The following is an 18,549-nucleotide window of genomic DNA, read 5'->3' on the forward strand; positions in this document are numbered from 1 at the left end:
GAATCCTTCCCCATGCAAACCTTCAGATGAGACCTCACCTCTGGCCAGTACCTTCACTGTTGCCTTGTGAGACATCTTGAAGGAGAGGACAGTCTGCCCAGCTAAACCAGGTTCAGACTCCTAACTCACAGCAACTGTGAAATAATAAATGCGTGTTATTTTAAGCTGATAATTTTGTGGACATTTGTTATAAGAAAAAGATAACTAACATACTTACTCTTTTTTTTTTTTTTTTTTTTTTTTTTGAGATGGAGTCTTGCTCTGTTGCCCAGGATGGAGTGCAGTGGCACAATCTCAGCTCACTGCAACCTCCGCCTCCTGGGTTCAAGCAAGTCTCATGCCTCAGCCTTCTGAGTAGCTGGGATTACAGGTACCTGCCACTACACCTGGTTAATTTTTGTATTTTTAGTGGAGATGGGGTTTCACCATGTTGACTAGGCTGGTCTTGAACCCTTGATCTCAAGTAATCTGCCCACCTCAGCTTGCCAAAGTGCTGGGATTATGCTAATATACTCTTTAATTTCTTATCTGTGAAATGGAGATAATATATATTTCACATGTTTATAAACACTTAGCATTAAATACCATGCCTGATACATAGTAATATGCTTATCATCTTTTTAAATGTTATTTTAATAGAATATATATATCAATTATTGTTTTTCTATATTATGTTTAGCATCTTCCTTCTTTAGCTGATACTATTTATTTTTACTTTTTGGGGGTCATTTTAACAAATATGTTTTTATTTGACTATTTAGCAATCTCTCTAGGTAACTAGATAATCTAGATAATCACATCAGAGTGTCCTATTTATTAATTTTATGTTTATTCTGAGATCAATTTAATTAAATTCACCAATTTACTTTCAATATTCTCTTGTTTATACCTACTTTATAAATTGCAATCAGGGAACAGCAAAAGGGAAATTTTTTCTGAGGGTAGTGATCCAGATAGAATGATTAGTCCCATCTCCTGAATGGCATTCCCTTCATTAAACACCTCACTTATGTCTTTAAAGAACCTTCTGTAAACTCACATTAACCTATAACATTTTAACTGTCTTTGCTATAATATTGTATTGATAAATTCTTCTATTTTCAAGTGTTCCCCTGTGTCCCTTCTCTTTCTTGAAGGGAGACAGGGGAAGATACTAAAAATTCTTAACAGTATCTTATAGCCCGATATAGCAGTCTATAAAACTAAACTAGTGAATGTATAATTAACACAAGAAAATTTTGTTTATTTAAACCTTGGGTTCTAAATTTAGCATCAGAACAGATTATATTTGATCAATTTTTGCCTTTGTAATGTAAGGTTCTTCTATAGCAGGTGCTGTATCTCATTGAGTTTACCTAGTAGATGCTTAATAATCTATGCTTGATGTGTTGACCATTGATTATTAAGGATTATTAACAGTCGATTAAAGATTATTGTGGAAATTTTTTATGCAGCCACAGGTAGCTAACGTACTCTTTAAGTTTAGTTCTTCATCTGTGAAATGGAGATAATAATAATATATTTCACAAGTGTGAGGATAAAATGAGATAATTTACATAAACATAGCATTAAATATCATTGATATGAAACATGATGATTATCATACTTTTAAGAATTATTAAGGACTACTGATAATCTTTAATGATTGATAGACAAACACATCAATAAAACTATCAAGAAACTTTAGAGCTGTAAAAGATGCTAAAGTAATTTTCTTGCTTGGTGGTTTTTAAACTTCTTTTTAGCAGCAGAACCATTTTTTTTTTCTAATGTACTGTTTAATACAGTCCCAGCAATACGTAAATATATATTACTCAAATAAAAGCAGAACCACACCAAGTAGGCTTTGCACTCCTCACCAGTATCCTATGTTCCATAACTTAAGATGGAAGGGCTCCTCTGCAGCCTCCCATAAGCATCAACCACCCCTTGGAGAAATGGGCTGAGCTGTTGGAGTGACACATTTTTGTTTTGTCAAAGTGAGGTTGGAAGGGCTCCATGGAGAGCCAGCTGCCAGGTGAGCAGCTGGAAAGTTGACAGAGCAAGATGTAAGAGCCTTCCTGTCCAAAGACAACATTTTATTTCCTCTTTGTAATCAATCATGAGGAGTCAGGCCAGATAGAGACAAGGAGAGCACAGTTACATCTTGTATGGTTTTTTTCAGTCTAGGCTTCCCTCTCAGTACTTTAACACTCACTGAGCTTTGGCCACTGGGGTTGCCTGGGCTCTGGGCCAGCAGCTACCTTTGTTGAGAAGGCCCCTCACCTCTCAGCAATCCTTCTCCTTGTCCCAACTTGTGTTTGTACTTCAGACCTCTATTTGGGTTTCTTATTCTCTCATAATTCTTCATACCTCCCATCCAGATTGGATCCTTTTTGTTCTCAAAATGCTTTGGGCTTCACCCACATTGAAGGATGACTCTTCTCTACTGTAATTATCCCTTTCCACACCATTCCCTTTTCTCCTCCACAAGCTGGTCAGCTCCCTGAAGACAAGTACCAAGCTTTGTCTCCCCAGCCCCAGTGCTCTGTGTATACATCCAATATAATTTGTTACTTGAACAAATTAATGTACCTTTACATAGAGCAGGGAACTAATATTGCATCAAAATTAAAGGTATAGTCTTTTGCCACTTTCTAGCTGTATTACTGTATTAAGTAAATTACTTAAACACTCTGAGGCACAATTCTATGCTCTGTAAAATGGGAATAATAGGTTTACCTGCTTCATAGGTACTATAGTCTGAATGTATTCTCTCCAAAATTCAGGAGTTGCCAGTGCGATAGTATTAGGAGCTGAGGTCTTTAAGAGGCAGTTAGGCCATGAGGACTCCTTCCCTGTGAATGGGATTGGGTGCCCTTATAAAAAGGCTTATGGAGGAAGTTTATCCTTCTCTTGCCTTTCTGCTTTCCACCATGTGAGGATGCAGCAAGAAGGCCCTCACCAGATGCCAGCACCTTGATCTTGGACTTCCCAGCTTCCAGAACTGTGAAAAATAAACTTCTGTTCTTTGCAAATTACCTAGTCTCAGGTATTTTGTCATAGAAGCATGAGACAGACAAAGACAATGGAGAAGCTTCAATAATTTAATTAGGTTTTCCACAATAAAATATGAAGCACTAAATTACCACATGCAGGATATACTCAAAGAATGTTATCTGTGATAATAGTAATGGTAACAGTTATTAATAGCTATGGCAGTTACTGTTATGATTATCATCTGCTCTGTGTTTTGTTCCTAAAGTCAGATATTTCTACTCGGTTAGGTAAGAACCCAAAGCAAAGAGCCAGCTACCTCTTCCATGTGTCATATCCCAAGAGTCACACCCAAGACCCCCGTGCCCTCTGGTCATCTGATTACACTTGTATCTTGGAGGTTCCTCTGTGGTTTTTCTCACACTTGCTTAAAAATAATAACCTTTGCCTTTGGGCTAACTATAATCTTCTGTATACTGGAGTTTCCATGCAGAGGTATGTCAAGGGCCTGCATTCCCACTATTAGATTTTGTTGTCTCTTTTCATTACATATTGTTCTCACTGGTTTTTATTTTAGCCTGTTTGCCAGGAAAAGAAAAAAGGTCAGTGGTGCCAAGAATAAAGATTCTGAGAGGTAGCTGGAGCACAGGGGCTTCCAAAGGTATAAAACAATGTGAGAATTCTTCTCTAGTATGGTCTAATTCACCTCCTGAAAAACAAGTTTAACAGGAGCTCACCTGGAGGGTCTGTGACATCTTACAAATCCCCATGGAAAAGCTGATCTTAAAGTAAAGATGCAGCTTTCCACAGGGTAATGTTGGCCATATGGGCAGACAGTGGTCAGACTAGAATGCAGTAGAAGCCTTCCCTTGTTGCCACATAGAACAACACTGCAGCCCTTTACCCCATCTTTCTGCCAAGATCACACCACCTCATCCCCTACCTTATAAAAGGTTTGTCTTACATTTTGAATACAAGATCATGTGTTATTCAGTGTGCATGTTTTTCAACATTGATCCCCTTTTCTATGACCCAATAAGGATTTATTGAAAATCTGTTATGTGCCAGACTTGTGTCTCTTATCTCATTTAATCCTAAAATACCATGAGATAGTTATCATTAGTCCCGTTTTACAAATGAGAAAACTGAGGCTAACAAAAATAAATAATTTGCCAAAACTATAGTCATTTCGTGGTGGAAAAGAGAAACGGTCCATTAATAATAGTCTCTAAGCTTTTAAAAAGTAAGCAAAAATCTTTTAATAACTTACTTTTTAGAACAAAGTATGTGGCTAGGTATGCAAATAGGCACTCCACATATAACAACTTCTTATAAATAACCATATATACATATATCATATGTACATAAAAATGTAGATATGTTCTTAGAAAAAAAATGTTAAAAATTAATGTTTAAGAAATGTACAAGAAACTCTTTTATTCAAGGAATAGGTAGCATTCACATGTACACTGCAGAATGTCATTCCTAAGGTTGGGGTCAGGGAACCTGCCTATCTGGCAGTAGGCAGGTTAGAATATGGATTTTGAATGAGAAGCTAGGTGTCAAGTCCTGGCTCCACCATTAACACGGGAAAGTTACTAAATCTGCCCTGCTTTGAGGTATCTTCATTTGTAAGATAAATGGTTATGTTAGGTCAGTGGTTTCCAAATATTGGCATGCGATAAATTTTTCATTAGTCTGTGGGAAAATGAGAAAAATAACAATGGACTTATTTATGAAATTAAATTTATTTATTTTATAAAACTGTTAAAATGGTTTACTTTTATAAACACTAGGCATTCTCTCCTGTCCCCTTTGAGCATCCTCACAAAGCAACATTCAAGTATGCTCTCTATAACAGAACCCTGATGTTAAAAGATTTGTGTATTTTTGTTGGTCCATAAATCCAAAGGTCTGGGAATCACTAGACTAAGTGATCATGAATGTCTTTTCTAGTTCCACAATTCCAACCACTTCCTAAGTCACAAATAGTATTTAACCAACTCTAGAGTAGAAGGAAAAATAGAAGTAAAACTTTTACTCCTTTTTCTTCTTTTTAAACTCAACATTTCCCCAAACGTATCTTGTGACACACAAACCCCTGTTAAGATATTATAGATCTTCTATGGAAAAGAAGATTCTTAGTCAAATGAGTGTGAGAAACAAAAAGTTGTACTTTCTTTACTGAGAACGTGCAAACTGCTAACACTTACTGTGATTTCCCCTCATAAAGACACCCCAAGTTATTGATAGGAATCAGCTACCTTTCCACCCTCACCCCAAACTCTACCCATTGTAGGACAAAGAGTGCCCCTCTGCCTGGAGCACAGTTTGAAACAGATGACTTCGGCTAAAAGATCCTCAACAGCTTTCCAATAAAGAAAAAACATAGTATTAAAAACAAGACTTGCCATTTCTTTTATAGTTATTATAATTTGATGGTTTTTCAAAATTACCAAAACTACAAATATTTTTAAAATAAACAACAAAAGTTTTGTGGCCATTTTTGACAAGTATGGTTTTTTTTCTTTACAATTAAAAATAAAGAAAAATTGTATCAAGAGATTTGTGTCTAGTGATTGCAACATGATAATTAAAGCACTGGGATTTTGCAGAAGTTTGCAGTAACAAAGTGTGGTTTTATCATCTCTACGCAATGAATAAAAAGTAAAATAAAAGCCATCTGTAGGTATTAAGCCTAAGAAACCCCCAGACTCTTCTCAAATGATATGTCACTGTTAAATATTCCTTGAGTAGATCCAATTAACTCTGAATGCTTGTGGCTCATAATTGATTTATTTAAATCCCAGTTTTATTGTGATCAAGGAGCAAAACTCTTGGTAGAAAAAGATCTAAGAGTGTTTGTTTTTTATTTTTCTTTAATTATTTGATCGGAGTTGAGAAAGTTTACTTAGTCTTTTTTATTGCTGTTCACATCATCATGTGAAATATCAACTAGCCAACCGCTTCAGCCTTCACATACTGGATTCAAGTTTCACTTTACCCACGGAGGAAAGAACAGTTTTCACTTGGGACAAGATGATCCTGGAGCACACTACCCAGAGAGAGGACCTAGGGATCATCTTTTGGATATTCTGACACTAACAACCTTTTTTTCTGACTTTAGGCACACCAGGTTCTTGACAAGCCTGCAGCTCTGCGTTACCTCTGATGTTTTCCATCATGACTGTATGGTAAATTCCAGCCTGTTTTTCATAATCCTGCTGACTACAGCAGTCTGCAACCATAAAAAGCCTTCACAGACCTAGAATTGGCTTATAGAAGTGCCTCTGCAGAGAAACAAAAGTACATGCAACATTTATGTTCAGGACAGGAGAGAGGCAACAGCCTCTTATTTTGGTTCTGATGGGCTCAAAGGGTTGTTTTTAGGGTCAAAATTTAGAAATTTTAATTTTCTTCTGATAACATTTGTAAACAAAATACCAACACTAAAATGAGACCAACTTAGCCAGGAAAAGGGGGAGTGTCATGTCCAACAGATCAAGCCCTCTTCCAAACTCCACTGGAGGGACGTGTCTACACATTAGCACATGACCGGACTTTGGTCTGACCTCCCTAGGCTCCCTCAGCCTCCTAGTCAGGTATGTTTGAGGTTCACACCAAAGATTCAAGGTTTCAGAATTAGCTTCTTTTGAATCTTAAGCTAGTACTGATGCAGTCTCTGGGGAGGAGGCTAAAAACACCAAACAACTCTTTTTAACAGACTGTAATATCCATTTACATAATATGATTCAATATACAAGCAGTATAGTTTGAAAGCATACAGTTCAAGCTCTGATGAACAACTGCTCAATGTAATAAGTTTGTTTTCATTTTTGCAATAAAGAGCTGTAATTGAAAAGTAAAGAACAGGAGGGGAAAGTAAAAGTTTAAGCGACCCCTTCACACATTTGAACGTTGACTCTCTGCAGAATAACTCTATTCCCCCCATATGGTAAAGCAGATCATATTCAAAATCAACATTTAAAAACGTCTATACCTTAATATTATTTTTAAAACATAAAACATCGGGCTACTTGCCTTTTGGCAATTTCTGTGCATTTCCCAGGGCTAGTGTAATACTTCCACAGAGAAGTAGGCACCCCAAGCTGGAGAGCATGTTGCATTTGCCACCTCGCACGGGGAATGATGCTGGTGGGTGCCTCGCAACCCTGGAGCTGCATTTAAGTGGACTGTCTCCCGGTGACAGAGGCGGGCGGCTGCACTTAGCTGTGCCGTGGGCTTACTCACAGGGGGTGGAGCCAAGATGACATCACACCCTTTCCCACACACACCAAAAAAAAAAAAAAAAAAAAAAAAGCACAACAGCAAAAACATATCAAAAACATATCATCCCATTTCTTTCTTTCTGCTAAGTTGTAACTGTGTCTCTTCCCTCTGAGATATAAAAATTGAAATTATGGCAGATCTGTATTTGTGAAAGAAGAAGTATTCAGGCAGTTTTGAAACGTTGGTAAACCATTTTAAAGAATCCAGAAAAAATATATTAAAAACTATCAAAATGCTAAAAATATAAAATAAAAAGAAGGAAACTGTTTTTAATTATCCAGTAAACCAACCCAATTCTTTTCAATGGGTGTAAACTCATAAAAATATATTTTGAGTCATTCTGTAGTTCCTGTATTACAAGAAACATTTAAGAGTAAGTCTATGGCTACAAAGCTATACGTTATGTACAATACGTATGTGTATACACATATATTCTACAGATGTAAATGTAGAGACATAGAGAGAGCACTATTACTATGTGAGCCTCAACTATGGACTGAGTTCTGTAATCGAGTCTACCTACTTTATTGTATTTTAATTTTCCCAGTGCCTCTGCAGGAGATATGGCATTGTCCCCATTTTGCCATTAAGAAAAACTGAGGAACAAAGGTTAAGTGTCCTGACAGTGCTAGTATATTCTACTGCTTAATAATGGATGCCACTTACTAATGAATTGTCCTCAGGCAAACTTCATCTCTATATAATCAATATTGATGACATTTAAACGCTTGCTCCATGTTAGGCACTAATCGAATCAGTTTACACATGCTAAGACATTTATTCCTCAGAACAGTCTATGAGGCAGGCATTGACATCATCCCCATTTTACAGATAGATAAACTGGGCACAGAGAGGTCAAGTGCAAGTCCAAGGTCACAGTGCTGGCATTTTTAAGCAGGCCATTTAACTACAGTGCTTCCGGTCTTAACTACTACATTTTAAATTCTAAAATAAACATGACAGTTCCAATTTCATAAATTTACTAGCAGTTTTTCGAAAGTAGTTGCCATAGAGCCTGACATACAGGAAGCATTTACTAAATGGCAGTCACTGGAAACAATAATAATGAAAATGATAAACCCCCAATGAAGTAGAACTATAATTCTAACCTGGGCATATTTACCTCTGAAGTCCATATGTGTAACCTTTCGCCTTACATCACTTCGGTCAAAATATATAGACACATGGGTGGAATGGCTGGGTGACTAAAGTACTTTAAACTTTGTTGGTATATTTATACTGACTCTTTGAAAATCGCTTACCTCTTTGGGGTGCTGTAGCTGAACCAAAAACAGTAAGAGAAAAATTAAATAACACTGGTCAAATGAAATTCTAGTTAGAAAAATTACCAAAAAGAAAAAAAGAAAAAAAGAAAAATTGAAGAGACAGCCCCATCTTCCAAATAAAGTGTGAGAAGGCATCTTGTTAAAGTCATTTAGAGCTGGCTGGGTCTAAGCTCTCACCATAGGAATGCTCTGGCACTGATTACAGGAGGGACTGGGTTATTTAACAGGTCTTTTTCATCTCTGATTTTTTACTTGACTAAGCAGCTCCCTCAATCCAGGTTAGGACATTTATCCAGCTGGCACTGCTGGTTCTGCTCCTATATGTCATTGCCATCACGTTAAGCCAGTGAGGCCACTGTGTTAGTAGGAAATGACAGGTTTTCTGAGGGGAACAAACCCAGCAGAAATATTGTAAAGAAGGCTGGTTCTTCAAAACATTTATGAGGGGCTGGTGCAAGAGTTAGGAACTGACCTCTGCTTGGCCAGCAGGAATTCAGGAATTGGCCTCTGCGTGGCCAGCAGGCAAAGTCAAATCCACCTTAGCAATCATTATTTGCAGTTTTACAACTGACTAGAGGCTAATTAAATGAAGCACAATCTCTAGTTATTGTGTCAGAAAAAAAAAAACTGTTGCATTATCTTAGCTAGTAGGACACTTGAGCATTCAGTGAAGACGTTGAAAGTATTAGGCTCTCCTCAGACTAGGGAGGAGTAACGCTACAGAAAGGAACTGTGCCTCTTTTACTACTGTGTCTAGTACCTAGAATATAAGAATGCAATAAGTACATGATGAGTAAGTGTCAAATGAAACAGAATTCATCAATTCCTCCCAATAGCCTAAGGATCAGTTCTAGATTATGTCAGAGGACACTTGAGTATGATCTAGAATGTACAGTTGTTGGGAGACAATTTTACAAGGGTAACTAATGTTTCTGCACATCCTGTGAGTAGAGGCACTAACTCCCTGTATTCCAGAACATCTTGTAAAGAATGTTTGTATCTAAAATAACCCCTTAGAAGATAGAAATTTGTATTCTGTCCCATATAATAAAGGAAACATCTCCCTCTGGGGCAATGGGAATACATGATCACTTCCCATGATAAAAGATTTAAGTTCTCTAAGCTTGTCATTCCTCTTCTGTAAAACAACCCATGGCATGTGTACGTATCACCTGTACCTCTTTATGTTGTCTTGTGAGAATTTGGCCTCCTAGAACTAGTGCAAATGCTGACATTCAGGCTACTGCTATTGCTGTAATAAACTGTCCTTTCCTTTGTCTTTGACCCGGGTGTTTTGTGTCTCCTGCCAGCCTCTATGAACTACGTGTTAGCTTGCACATAGGGTAAAAGTCTCAGATCCTTCACAGTTCTTGAAAACAGTATTGGCCCATATTAAAATATTTTATTAAAGCATGCTTTAGTATAGTGCATTTGGTGTAATACTTACACTGAAGTCTATTATAAGAATCAGCCCTGAAACCCCCTATTGTACATAGTAAGAGTGTTGCTTGACATTGCTTACTAAATCATGTAGTACCTCTTAAAAAATAACCCTGGAGAAAACCTCTGACTGCTGTGTCAAGTATGAAAAGTTGTGACTATTTTTCCAGAGCAACTGTATTTATTTTTTGATATTGTAACCAAGTTTCTCTTTCTGTGTTGACTGGTAGAAAATTAGAGCCAAATACATCCCCCACCCATGTTAAGTGTATAGGTCTTTGTGATGTGCATTTTTTTGACATCATTCTTGGCTTTATTTTTTGTCCCCACCCTTATTTCTTGCTTATTTTACTTGGAGTCTTAATTTATGTGATTTTGTAAGTTGTTTTCATTTGTTTCTGGAGCAAGGTGAGGTAAAACAAACAAACCCCACACACAGAAGTTGTGTCAAAAACCATGTGTCAAAAGCCATAAAGTGGGAATCTGGGAACCTGTTCTCTTTCCTTTTCTATGCAACCGTAGATAGAATTTTGGTACAGTGATTGTATGGCATCATTTTTTAAGAATACTTTCTCCTTGGGGAAGTCAGTGAAATCCATGAAACTAGAAGACATCTAGAACACTGCTCAAATAAGTGTCATAGTTTTCAGTCATGCTATGTTTCTTTTTTTGAGACAGAGTCTCGCTCGGTTGCCCATGCTGGAGTGCATTGGCGCCATCTCGGCTCACTGCAAGCTCCACCTCCCCGGTTCACGCCATTCTGCTGCCTCAGCCTCCTGAGTAGCTGGGACTATAGGTGCCCGCAACCACACCCGGCCAATTCATGTTTGATTTTTTAAGGGCTCAACATTAATTTCATTATTTCAAATGAGATGTCTATTAAAACTCATACATCTCTCAAATCTTGGAAGTCAACTCTGGGTAGTCATTTAACATATTTGTCCATATTTTTAGTCTCTGTAAAGTATTATGCTAGGAGATTTTTAAAAGGCTTGTATGTATGCAATTAATATTTGAAGCTATGCTGTGGTTTTTCTAAGGGATGCTAATAAAAATAATTTTAATATGACTGATTTGAGATGGGAAACCTAGTGCTCCATGTTTTAATCGCAGATTTTGTTTCTTTAATCACTTTCCTGAACTAGACCCATGATCCAATTGGACAAGTGTCCTGCTCCAGTGGAGGTACATTTGGCCAGAGCAAATGTACACCACAGTTCTTCTTATAGCACAGAGATGTACTGCTCCTTAAACACATAAGTGATATTTGCAGGTCATTCTTCAATTTGTCTAAGGCATCTTGACCTCTAAATTTTTGGCTTCATAACCTTGAAGTAATTAGCAACTTGTACTTATAAAACAGTGTGAAGGATCTATTCATCTGGAAACAAGTTTCTTTAAGACCTAAGTTGTATATCTCTAAGCTGTCAAATTTGTCTTCCTTGTTTTGTCTACATTCTGCTTTCTTCATGGAGGTGTTGAGTACCTAGCTGAACTTGTGCAGGTGAAGGGAATATTTTTTTCCACTTAAGCTTCAAATAATGTAAGAATTGATGGAGTCAAGAGCTGAGTGAGAAACATGTTAGTAAACTAGAGAAGGAACTCTGAACAGGAGGATATGCCAGAGGAGGATCCTGAAAGTTAGAGTACTGCATCAGGGAGTCTGAGAGCCTGGGGCATCTAAGTACGTGGCAGCATGTTGAACAAGTAGGTGGATGGTGGTCCTGGGAACATACCTAGGGCCATCCATGCAAATTCAACTAATGTGCACATCTTTGAGATGTGGGAGGAAACCTGAGGACCTAGAGAAAACCCACGCAGACATGGAAAGAATGTCAAACTTTACATAGTGGTACCAGTTATGAAACAATTTTATTCCAGGAACTTCTGTACATAATTTGTTGAGTTTTAACCTTTGTCTCGACCCATGAGTTTACCCGGGACATCCTCACCATAATCATGACAATAAACATACCCCTCACCTCCAAGAGAATTCTTGTGCCCCTTTTCGATCTCACCCTCTTCCCTCTCGGTGCCTACCACATGATGCCTCACAACCACTGATCTGCTTTCTAGTACAATGCATTACATTGCATGTTCTAGAATTTTACATACATGTAATCATGCAATATGTACTCTATTACTGACCAGCTTCTTTCACTGAGCATGGTTGTAATTAGATTCATTTATGGACATTTGGGCTCTTGCCAGTTTGGGCTCTTACAAATAAGGCTGCAACGAACATTTGTATATATGTCTTTGGATGGATGGATGGATTTCATTTGTCTTGGATAAATATCTGATATTCCAAGTAGAGTGGACTACCTAATCAGGTGTATGTTTAAATTTTTAAGAAACTACCAAACTCATTTCCAAAGTGGCTGTGCAATTTTACATTCACACCTATAATACATGGAGGTTCCAGTTCTCCATGTCTTCAACATTTGCATGTCAGACATTTTAATTTTTGCCATTCTTATATAGGTATATAGTGCCAGATTTGGGGTTAATTTGCATTTTCCTAATGGCAAATAATGATAAACATATTTTCAGGTCTTGTTCGCCATTCGCTTATTTATTTTTTTAGTGAGGTGTCTGTTCAAAAGTCTTTTTTCCACTTTTGAGGGAGGAGGTTCTTTATAATAGAGTTTTGTGAGTCCTTTACATACTCTGAACATAAGTTTTTTTATTAATCAGATTTTTCTTTGCAAATATTTCCTCCCTGTCATGGCTTGTTTTTATTCCTTCAGCGATGTCTTTTGAGGAGCAAAGTTGTTAATTTAGGCAATGTCTGATTTGTCCTACTTTTTTGTTATAGATTTTACTTTTGGTGTCATAGCTAAAAATCCTTTGCCAGATCCAAAGGCATGAAAATATTCTAATTTTAAGTTTTATGTTTAAATCTGTGAGCCATCCTGAGTTGACTTTTGCATACAGCGCATGGTATGAATCCTAATCCAAGTTCTTTTTCTTTCTTTCTTCTTTTTTTTTTTTTTTTTTTTTTTTTTTTTTTTTTTTTTTTTTTTTAACATACAGACACCCAACTGGGCTAGTATCATTTCCTGAAAACACTATCCTTTCCCCACTGAATTACTTTTGCACCCTCATCAAAAATCAATTTTTCATATACATGTGGGTTTTTTTCTGGAGTCTCTATTATGTCCCATTCCTCTATTTGTCTGTCTAAATGCCAATAACCTACTGTCTTGAAAACTGCAGCTTTAAAATAAGTCTTAAAAGCAGATAATGTTTGCCTACCTATTCTCTCTCACTCTCTCTCTCTCTTTTTTTTTTTTTTTTGAGGCACAATCTCAGTTCTGTCACTGAGGCTGGAGTGCAGTGGCGTAATCATGGCTCACTGCAGTCTTGACTTCCTAGGTTCAAGTGATTCTCCCACCTCCGCCTTCCGAGTAGCTGGGACTATAGGCACACACCGCCGTACCCAGCTATTTATTTTTTATTTTTACATTTGTAGTAGCAATCAGGTCTTGCTGTGTTGCCACAGCTGGACCAGAACTCCTGAGCTCAAGTGATTTTCCTGCCTTGTCCTCCCAAAGTGCTGAAATTACAGTCATGAGCCACTGCACCTAGCTGACTTTTGTATATCCACATGAATTTTAGAATTAGCTCATTAATTTCTACCAAAAAAAGCTGGAATAAATTTTTACAGGAATTCAATTGAATCTATGAATCAATCTGGGGAGAATTGACATCTTAACAATTGAGTGTTAAAACATAACTAGGTATTTCTCTCCCTCATCTGTGTCTTCTTTAATTTCTCTCAGCAATGTTTTATAGTTTTCCATGTACAGGCCTTGTAAACATCCTGTCAGTTTTCTCTCTTAGCATCACTTATATTTTAATGCTGTTGTAAATGGTATTTTTTTATTTCAATGACCAATTTTTTACTGGAGGAACATAGAAATACAATTGATTTCTGTATATTGGGCTTATATCTACAACCTTGTTAACTTCACTTATTACCTCTAGTAGTTTTTCATGCATCCCATGCAGATTTTCTAAATAAATAATCATGTCATTTTAACAAATATACTTTTACGTTTTTCTTTCCATTTGGATGCTTCTTATTTATTTTTCTTGTGTTATTGAACTGTCTAGAATTTCCCAGTACAGTGTTGAGTAGAAGTGGTGAGAGCAGACATTCTTGTCTTGTGCCTGATCTTAGAAATCATTCCAATTTTCATAATTCAGCTAATCTGATATTAGCTGTGAATTTTTTGCAGATGCTTTTTATAATTCAAAAGGTTCCCTTCTATTTCTAGTTTACTGAGAATTTTTATCAGGAATGGATGTTAAATTTTTTCAAATACTTCTTCTGCAATATTGAGATGATTATATGGTTTTTCTTTTGTAGTTTATTGGTATAATGAAATACATGATTGATATTTGAATGATAAACAAAAAGTACATACTTGGGATAAACCCTGCTTGCTCATAATTTATTATTCTTTTTATATATTGTTGTATTCAGCCTGCTAAAATTTTGTTTAGAATATTTGTGTCTATGTTCACATGCAATAGTGGTCTGTAGATTTTTGTGTGTGTGATGTCAATGTCAAGCTTTTAAAATTTTTTTACATTTTTGTGGGTACATAGTAGGTGTAGCTATGGGATACATGAGATATTTTGACACAGGCATGCAATACATAATAATCACATAAGGGTAAATGCAGTATTATCACCTCAAGCATTTATCCTTTGTGTTATAAACAATTCTTTTATAGTTTTATTTTTATATGTATAATTAAATAATTATTGACTATAGTCACCTTATCATGCTATCAAATACTAGGTCTTATTCATTCTTTCTATTTTTAGTATAGCCATCCCCACTTCCCTCTCACCTATCACTAACAATCCTTCCCAGCCTCTGGTAACCATTGTTCTACTCTCTATCTTCATGAGATCAATTGTTTTCATTCTTAGCTCCCCAAAATAAATGAGAACGTGTGAAGTGTGTCTTTCTGTGCCTAGCTTATTTCAGTTAACATAATCACCTCCAATTACATCCATGTTGTTGTAAATGACAGAACGTCATTCTTTTCTATGGCTGAATAGTACTCCATTGTATATATATACCACATTTTCTTTATCCATTCATCTGTTCACGGACACTTACATTGCTTCCAAATCTTGGCTATTGTGAATAGTGCTGCAATAAACATGAGAGTGCAGATATCTCTTTGATATACTGATTTTCCTTCTTTTGGGTATATACCTAGCAGTGGGATTGCTGGATCGTATGGTAGCTCTATGTTTAGTTTTTGAGGACCCTCTAGACTGTTCTCCATAGTGTTTGTACTAATTTACATTCCCACCAAAAGTGTATGAGGGTTCCATTTTCTCCACATCCTCACCAGCATTTTTTATAGCCTGTGTTTTGGATAAAAGCCACATTAACTGGAGTGGGGTAATACTTTATTGAGATTTTGATTTGCATTTCTTTGATGATCAACAATGTTGAGCACCTTTTCATAAAATGTTAGTCACTTGTATGTCTTCTTTTGAGAAATGTCCTTTCAGATCTCTTGCCCATTTTTCAATCTGATTATTATATTTTTTCCTATTGAGTTGTTTTAGTTCCTTATATATTCTGATTATTAATCTCTTGTCAGATGGCTAGTTTGCAAATATTTTCTCTCATTCTGTGGGTTGCCTCTTCACTTGGCAGATTATTTCCTTTACTGTACACAAGATTTTTAACTTGATGTGAGCCAGTTTGTCCATTTTTGCTTTTGTTGCCTATGATTTGGTGGATAGTTTCATGGTTTGAAGTCCTAGATTCAAGTCTTTAATCCATTTTGATTTGATTTTGGCATATAGCAAGAGGTAGGTGTCCAGTTTCAATCTTCCACATACGGACATCCAGTTTTCCCAGCACCATTTATTGAAGAGATTGTCCCATTCCCAATGTATATGCTTGGCACCTTTGCTGAAGAGTTCATTGTAGACATATGGATTTGTTTCCATGTTCTGTATCCCTATCCACTTGTTCATGTGTCGGTCCTTACACCAGTACTATGCTATTTTGGTTACTACAACTGTTGTATAATTTGAAGTCAGGTAATGTGATTCCTCCAAGAATCACAGGATAGGTTTGAGTCTTTTATGTTTCTATATATATTTTAGGATTGTTTTTTCTATTTCTGTGAAGAATGTCATTGGTATTTTCATATGGATTGCATTGAACCTGCAGATTGCTTTACGTGAGATGGACATTTTAACAATATTTAACAACATTGATTCTTCCAATCCATGAATATGAAATATCTTTCCATTTTTTTTGGTGTCCTCTGCAATGTCTTTCATCAATGCCTTATAGTTTTCCTTGTAGAGATATTCTTCTTTAGTTTCTTTAGATTCACTTCTTTAGTTAATTCCTAAATATTTAATCTTATTTTTAGCTACTGTAAATTGGATTGCATTCTAGATTTCTTTTACAGATTGTTTGCTGTTGCCGTATAAACATGCTGCTGATTTTCTTATGTTAATTTTGTATACTGCAAATTTACTGAATTTGTTTATTAGTTCTAATAGTTTATTAGTGGGGTCTTTAGATTTTTCCAAATATAAGATCATATAATCTATAAACAAAAATACTTTGACTTTTTAGGATTCCCTTTATTTCTTTCTCTTGTCTGATGCTCTAGCCAGGATTTCCAGTACTATGTTGAAGAATAGTGGTAAAGTGAACATCCTTGTGATTTTCCCAATCTTACAGGAAAGTCTTTCAGTTTTTTTTCCATTCAGTGTGATAATAGCTGTAGGTGTGTCATATATGGCTCTTATTATGTTGCAGTATATTCTTTCTATACCCAGTTTATTGAGTTTTATCATGAAGCGATGTTTAATTTCATCAAATGCTTTTTGGCATCAACTGAAATGATCATATTTTGTTTGTTTGTTTATCATTATACTTTAAGTTCTAGGGTACATGTGCACAACGTGCAGGTTTGATACACAGGTATACACATGAAATGTTGATTTGCTGCACCCATCAACTTATCATTTACATTAGGTATTTCTCCTAATACTACCCTCCCCCAGTGCCCCACCCCCGAGAAGGCCCTGGTGTGTGATGGTATCCACCCTGTGTCCAAGTGATCTCATTGTTCAATTCCCACCTGTGAGTGAGAACATGTGGTGTTTCATTTTCTGTTCTTGTGATAGTTTGATGAGAATGACAGTTTCCAGTTTCATCCATGTCCCTGCAAAGGACATGAACTCGTCCTTTTTTATGGCTGCATAGCATTCCATGGTATATATGTGTCACATTTTCTTAATCCAGTCTATCATTGATGGACATTTGGGTTGATTCCAAGTCTTTGCTATTGTGAATAGTGCCACAATAAACATACGTGTGCATGTGTCTTTATAGCAGCATGATTTATAATCCTTTGGGTATATCCCCAGTAATGGGATGGCTGGGTCAAATGGTATTTCTAGTTCTAGATCCTTGAGGAATCCCCACACTGTCTTCCATAATGGTTGAACTAATTTACACTCCCACCAACAGTGTAAAAGCGTTCCTATTTCTCCACATCCTCTGCAGCATCTGTTGTTTCCTGACTTTTTATTGATTGCCATTCTACCTGGTGTGAGATGGTATCTCATTGTGCTTTTGATTTGCATTTCTCTGATGGCCAGTGATGATGAGCATTTTTTCATGTGTCTGTTGGCTGCATAGATGTCTTCTTTTGAGAAGTGTCTGTTCATATCCTTTGCCCAATTTTGATGCGGTTGTTTTTTTCTTATAAATTTGTTTGAGTTCTTTGTAGATTCTGGATATTAACCCTTTGTCAGATGGGTAGATTGCAAAAATTTTCTCCCATTCTGTAGGTTGCATGTTCACTCTGATGGTAGTTTCTTTTGCTGTGCAGAGGCTCTTTAGTTTAATTAGATCCCATTTGTCTATTTTGGCTTTTGTTGCCATTGCTTTTGGTGTTTTAGACATGAAGTCCTTGCCCATGCCTATATCCTGTATGGTATTGCCTAGGTTTTCTTTTAGGGATTTTATGGTTTTAGGTCTAACATTTAAGTCTTTAACCTATCTTGAATTAATTTTTGTATGAGGTGTAAGGAAGGGATCCAGTTTCAGCTTTCTACATATGGCTAGTCAGTTTCCCCAGCACCATTTATTAAATAGGGAATCCTTTCTCCATTGCTTGTTTTTGTCAGGTTTGTCAAAGATCAGATGGTTGTAGATGTGTGGTGTTATTTCTGAGGCCTCTGTTCTGTTCCATTGGTCTATATCTCTGTTTTGGTATCAGTACCATGCTGTTTTGGTTACTGTAGCTTTGTAGTATAGTTTGAAGTCAGGTAGTGTGATGCCTCCAGCTTTGTTCTTTTGGCTTAAGATTGTCTTGGCAAAGAGGGCTCTTTTTTGGTTCCATATGAACTTTAAAGTAGTTTTTTCCAGTTCTGTGAAGAAAGTCAGTGGTAGCTTAATGGAGATGGCATTGAATCTATAAATTACCTTGGGCAGTATGGCCATTTTCACAATATTGATTCTTCCTGTCCATGAGCATGGAATATT

At 36.5% G+C, this 18,549-nt stretch overlaps 1 protein-coding gene across 33 annotated transcripts in view; it reads right to left on the reverse strand.

The window, feature by feature from the left end:
* Positions 1-7,194, reverse strand: part of ABI3BP (ABI family member 3 binding protein) — a 244,085-nt gene extending 236,891 nt beyond the window's left edge. For all 33 annotated transcript variants that reach the window (XM_007986031.3, XM_038002422.2, XM_038002426.2 and 30 more), the window contains exon 1: positions 7,018-7,194. In XM_007986031.3, coding sequence (XP_007984222.3) covers positions 7,018-7,096 — 79 coding nt within the window. In that variant the 5' untranslated portion in view covers positions 7,097-7,194. The remainder of the gene's footprint in view (positions 1-7,017) is intronic.
* Positions 7,195-18,549: the final 11,355 nt, after the last annotated feature.

Source organism: Chlorocebus sabaeus, chromosome 22, assembly GCF_047675955.1.
Source record: "Chlorocebus sabaeus isolate Y175 chromosome 22, mChlSab1.0.hap1, whole genome shotgun sequence".
NCBI classification, from domain to species: domain Eukaryota; kingdom Metazoa; phylum Chordata; class Mammalia; order Primates; family Cercopithecidae; genus Chlorocebus; species Chlorocebus sabaeus.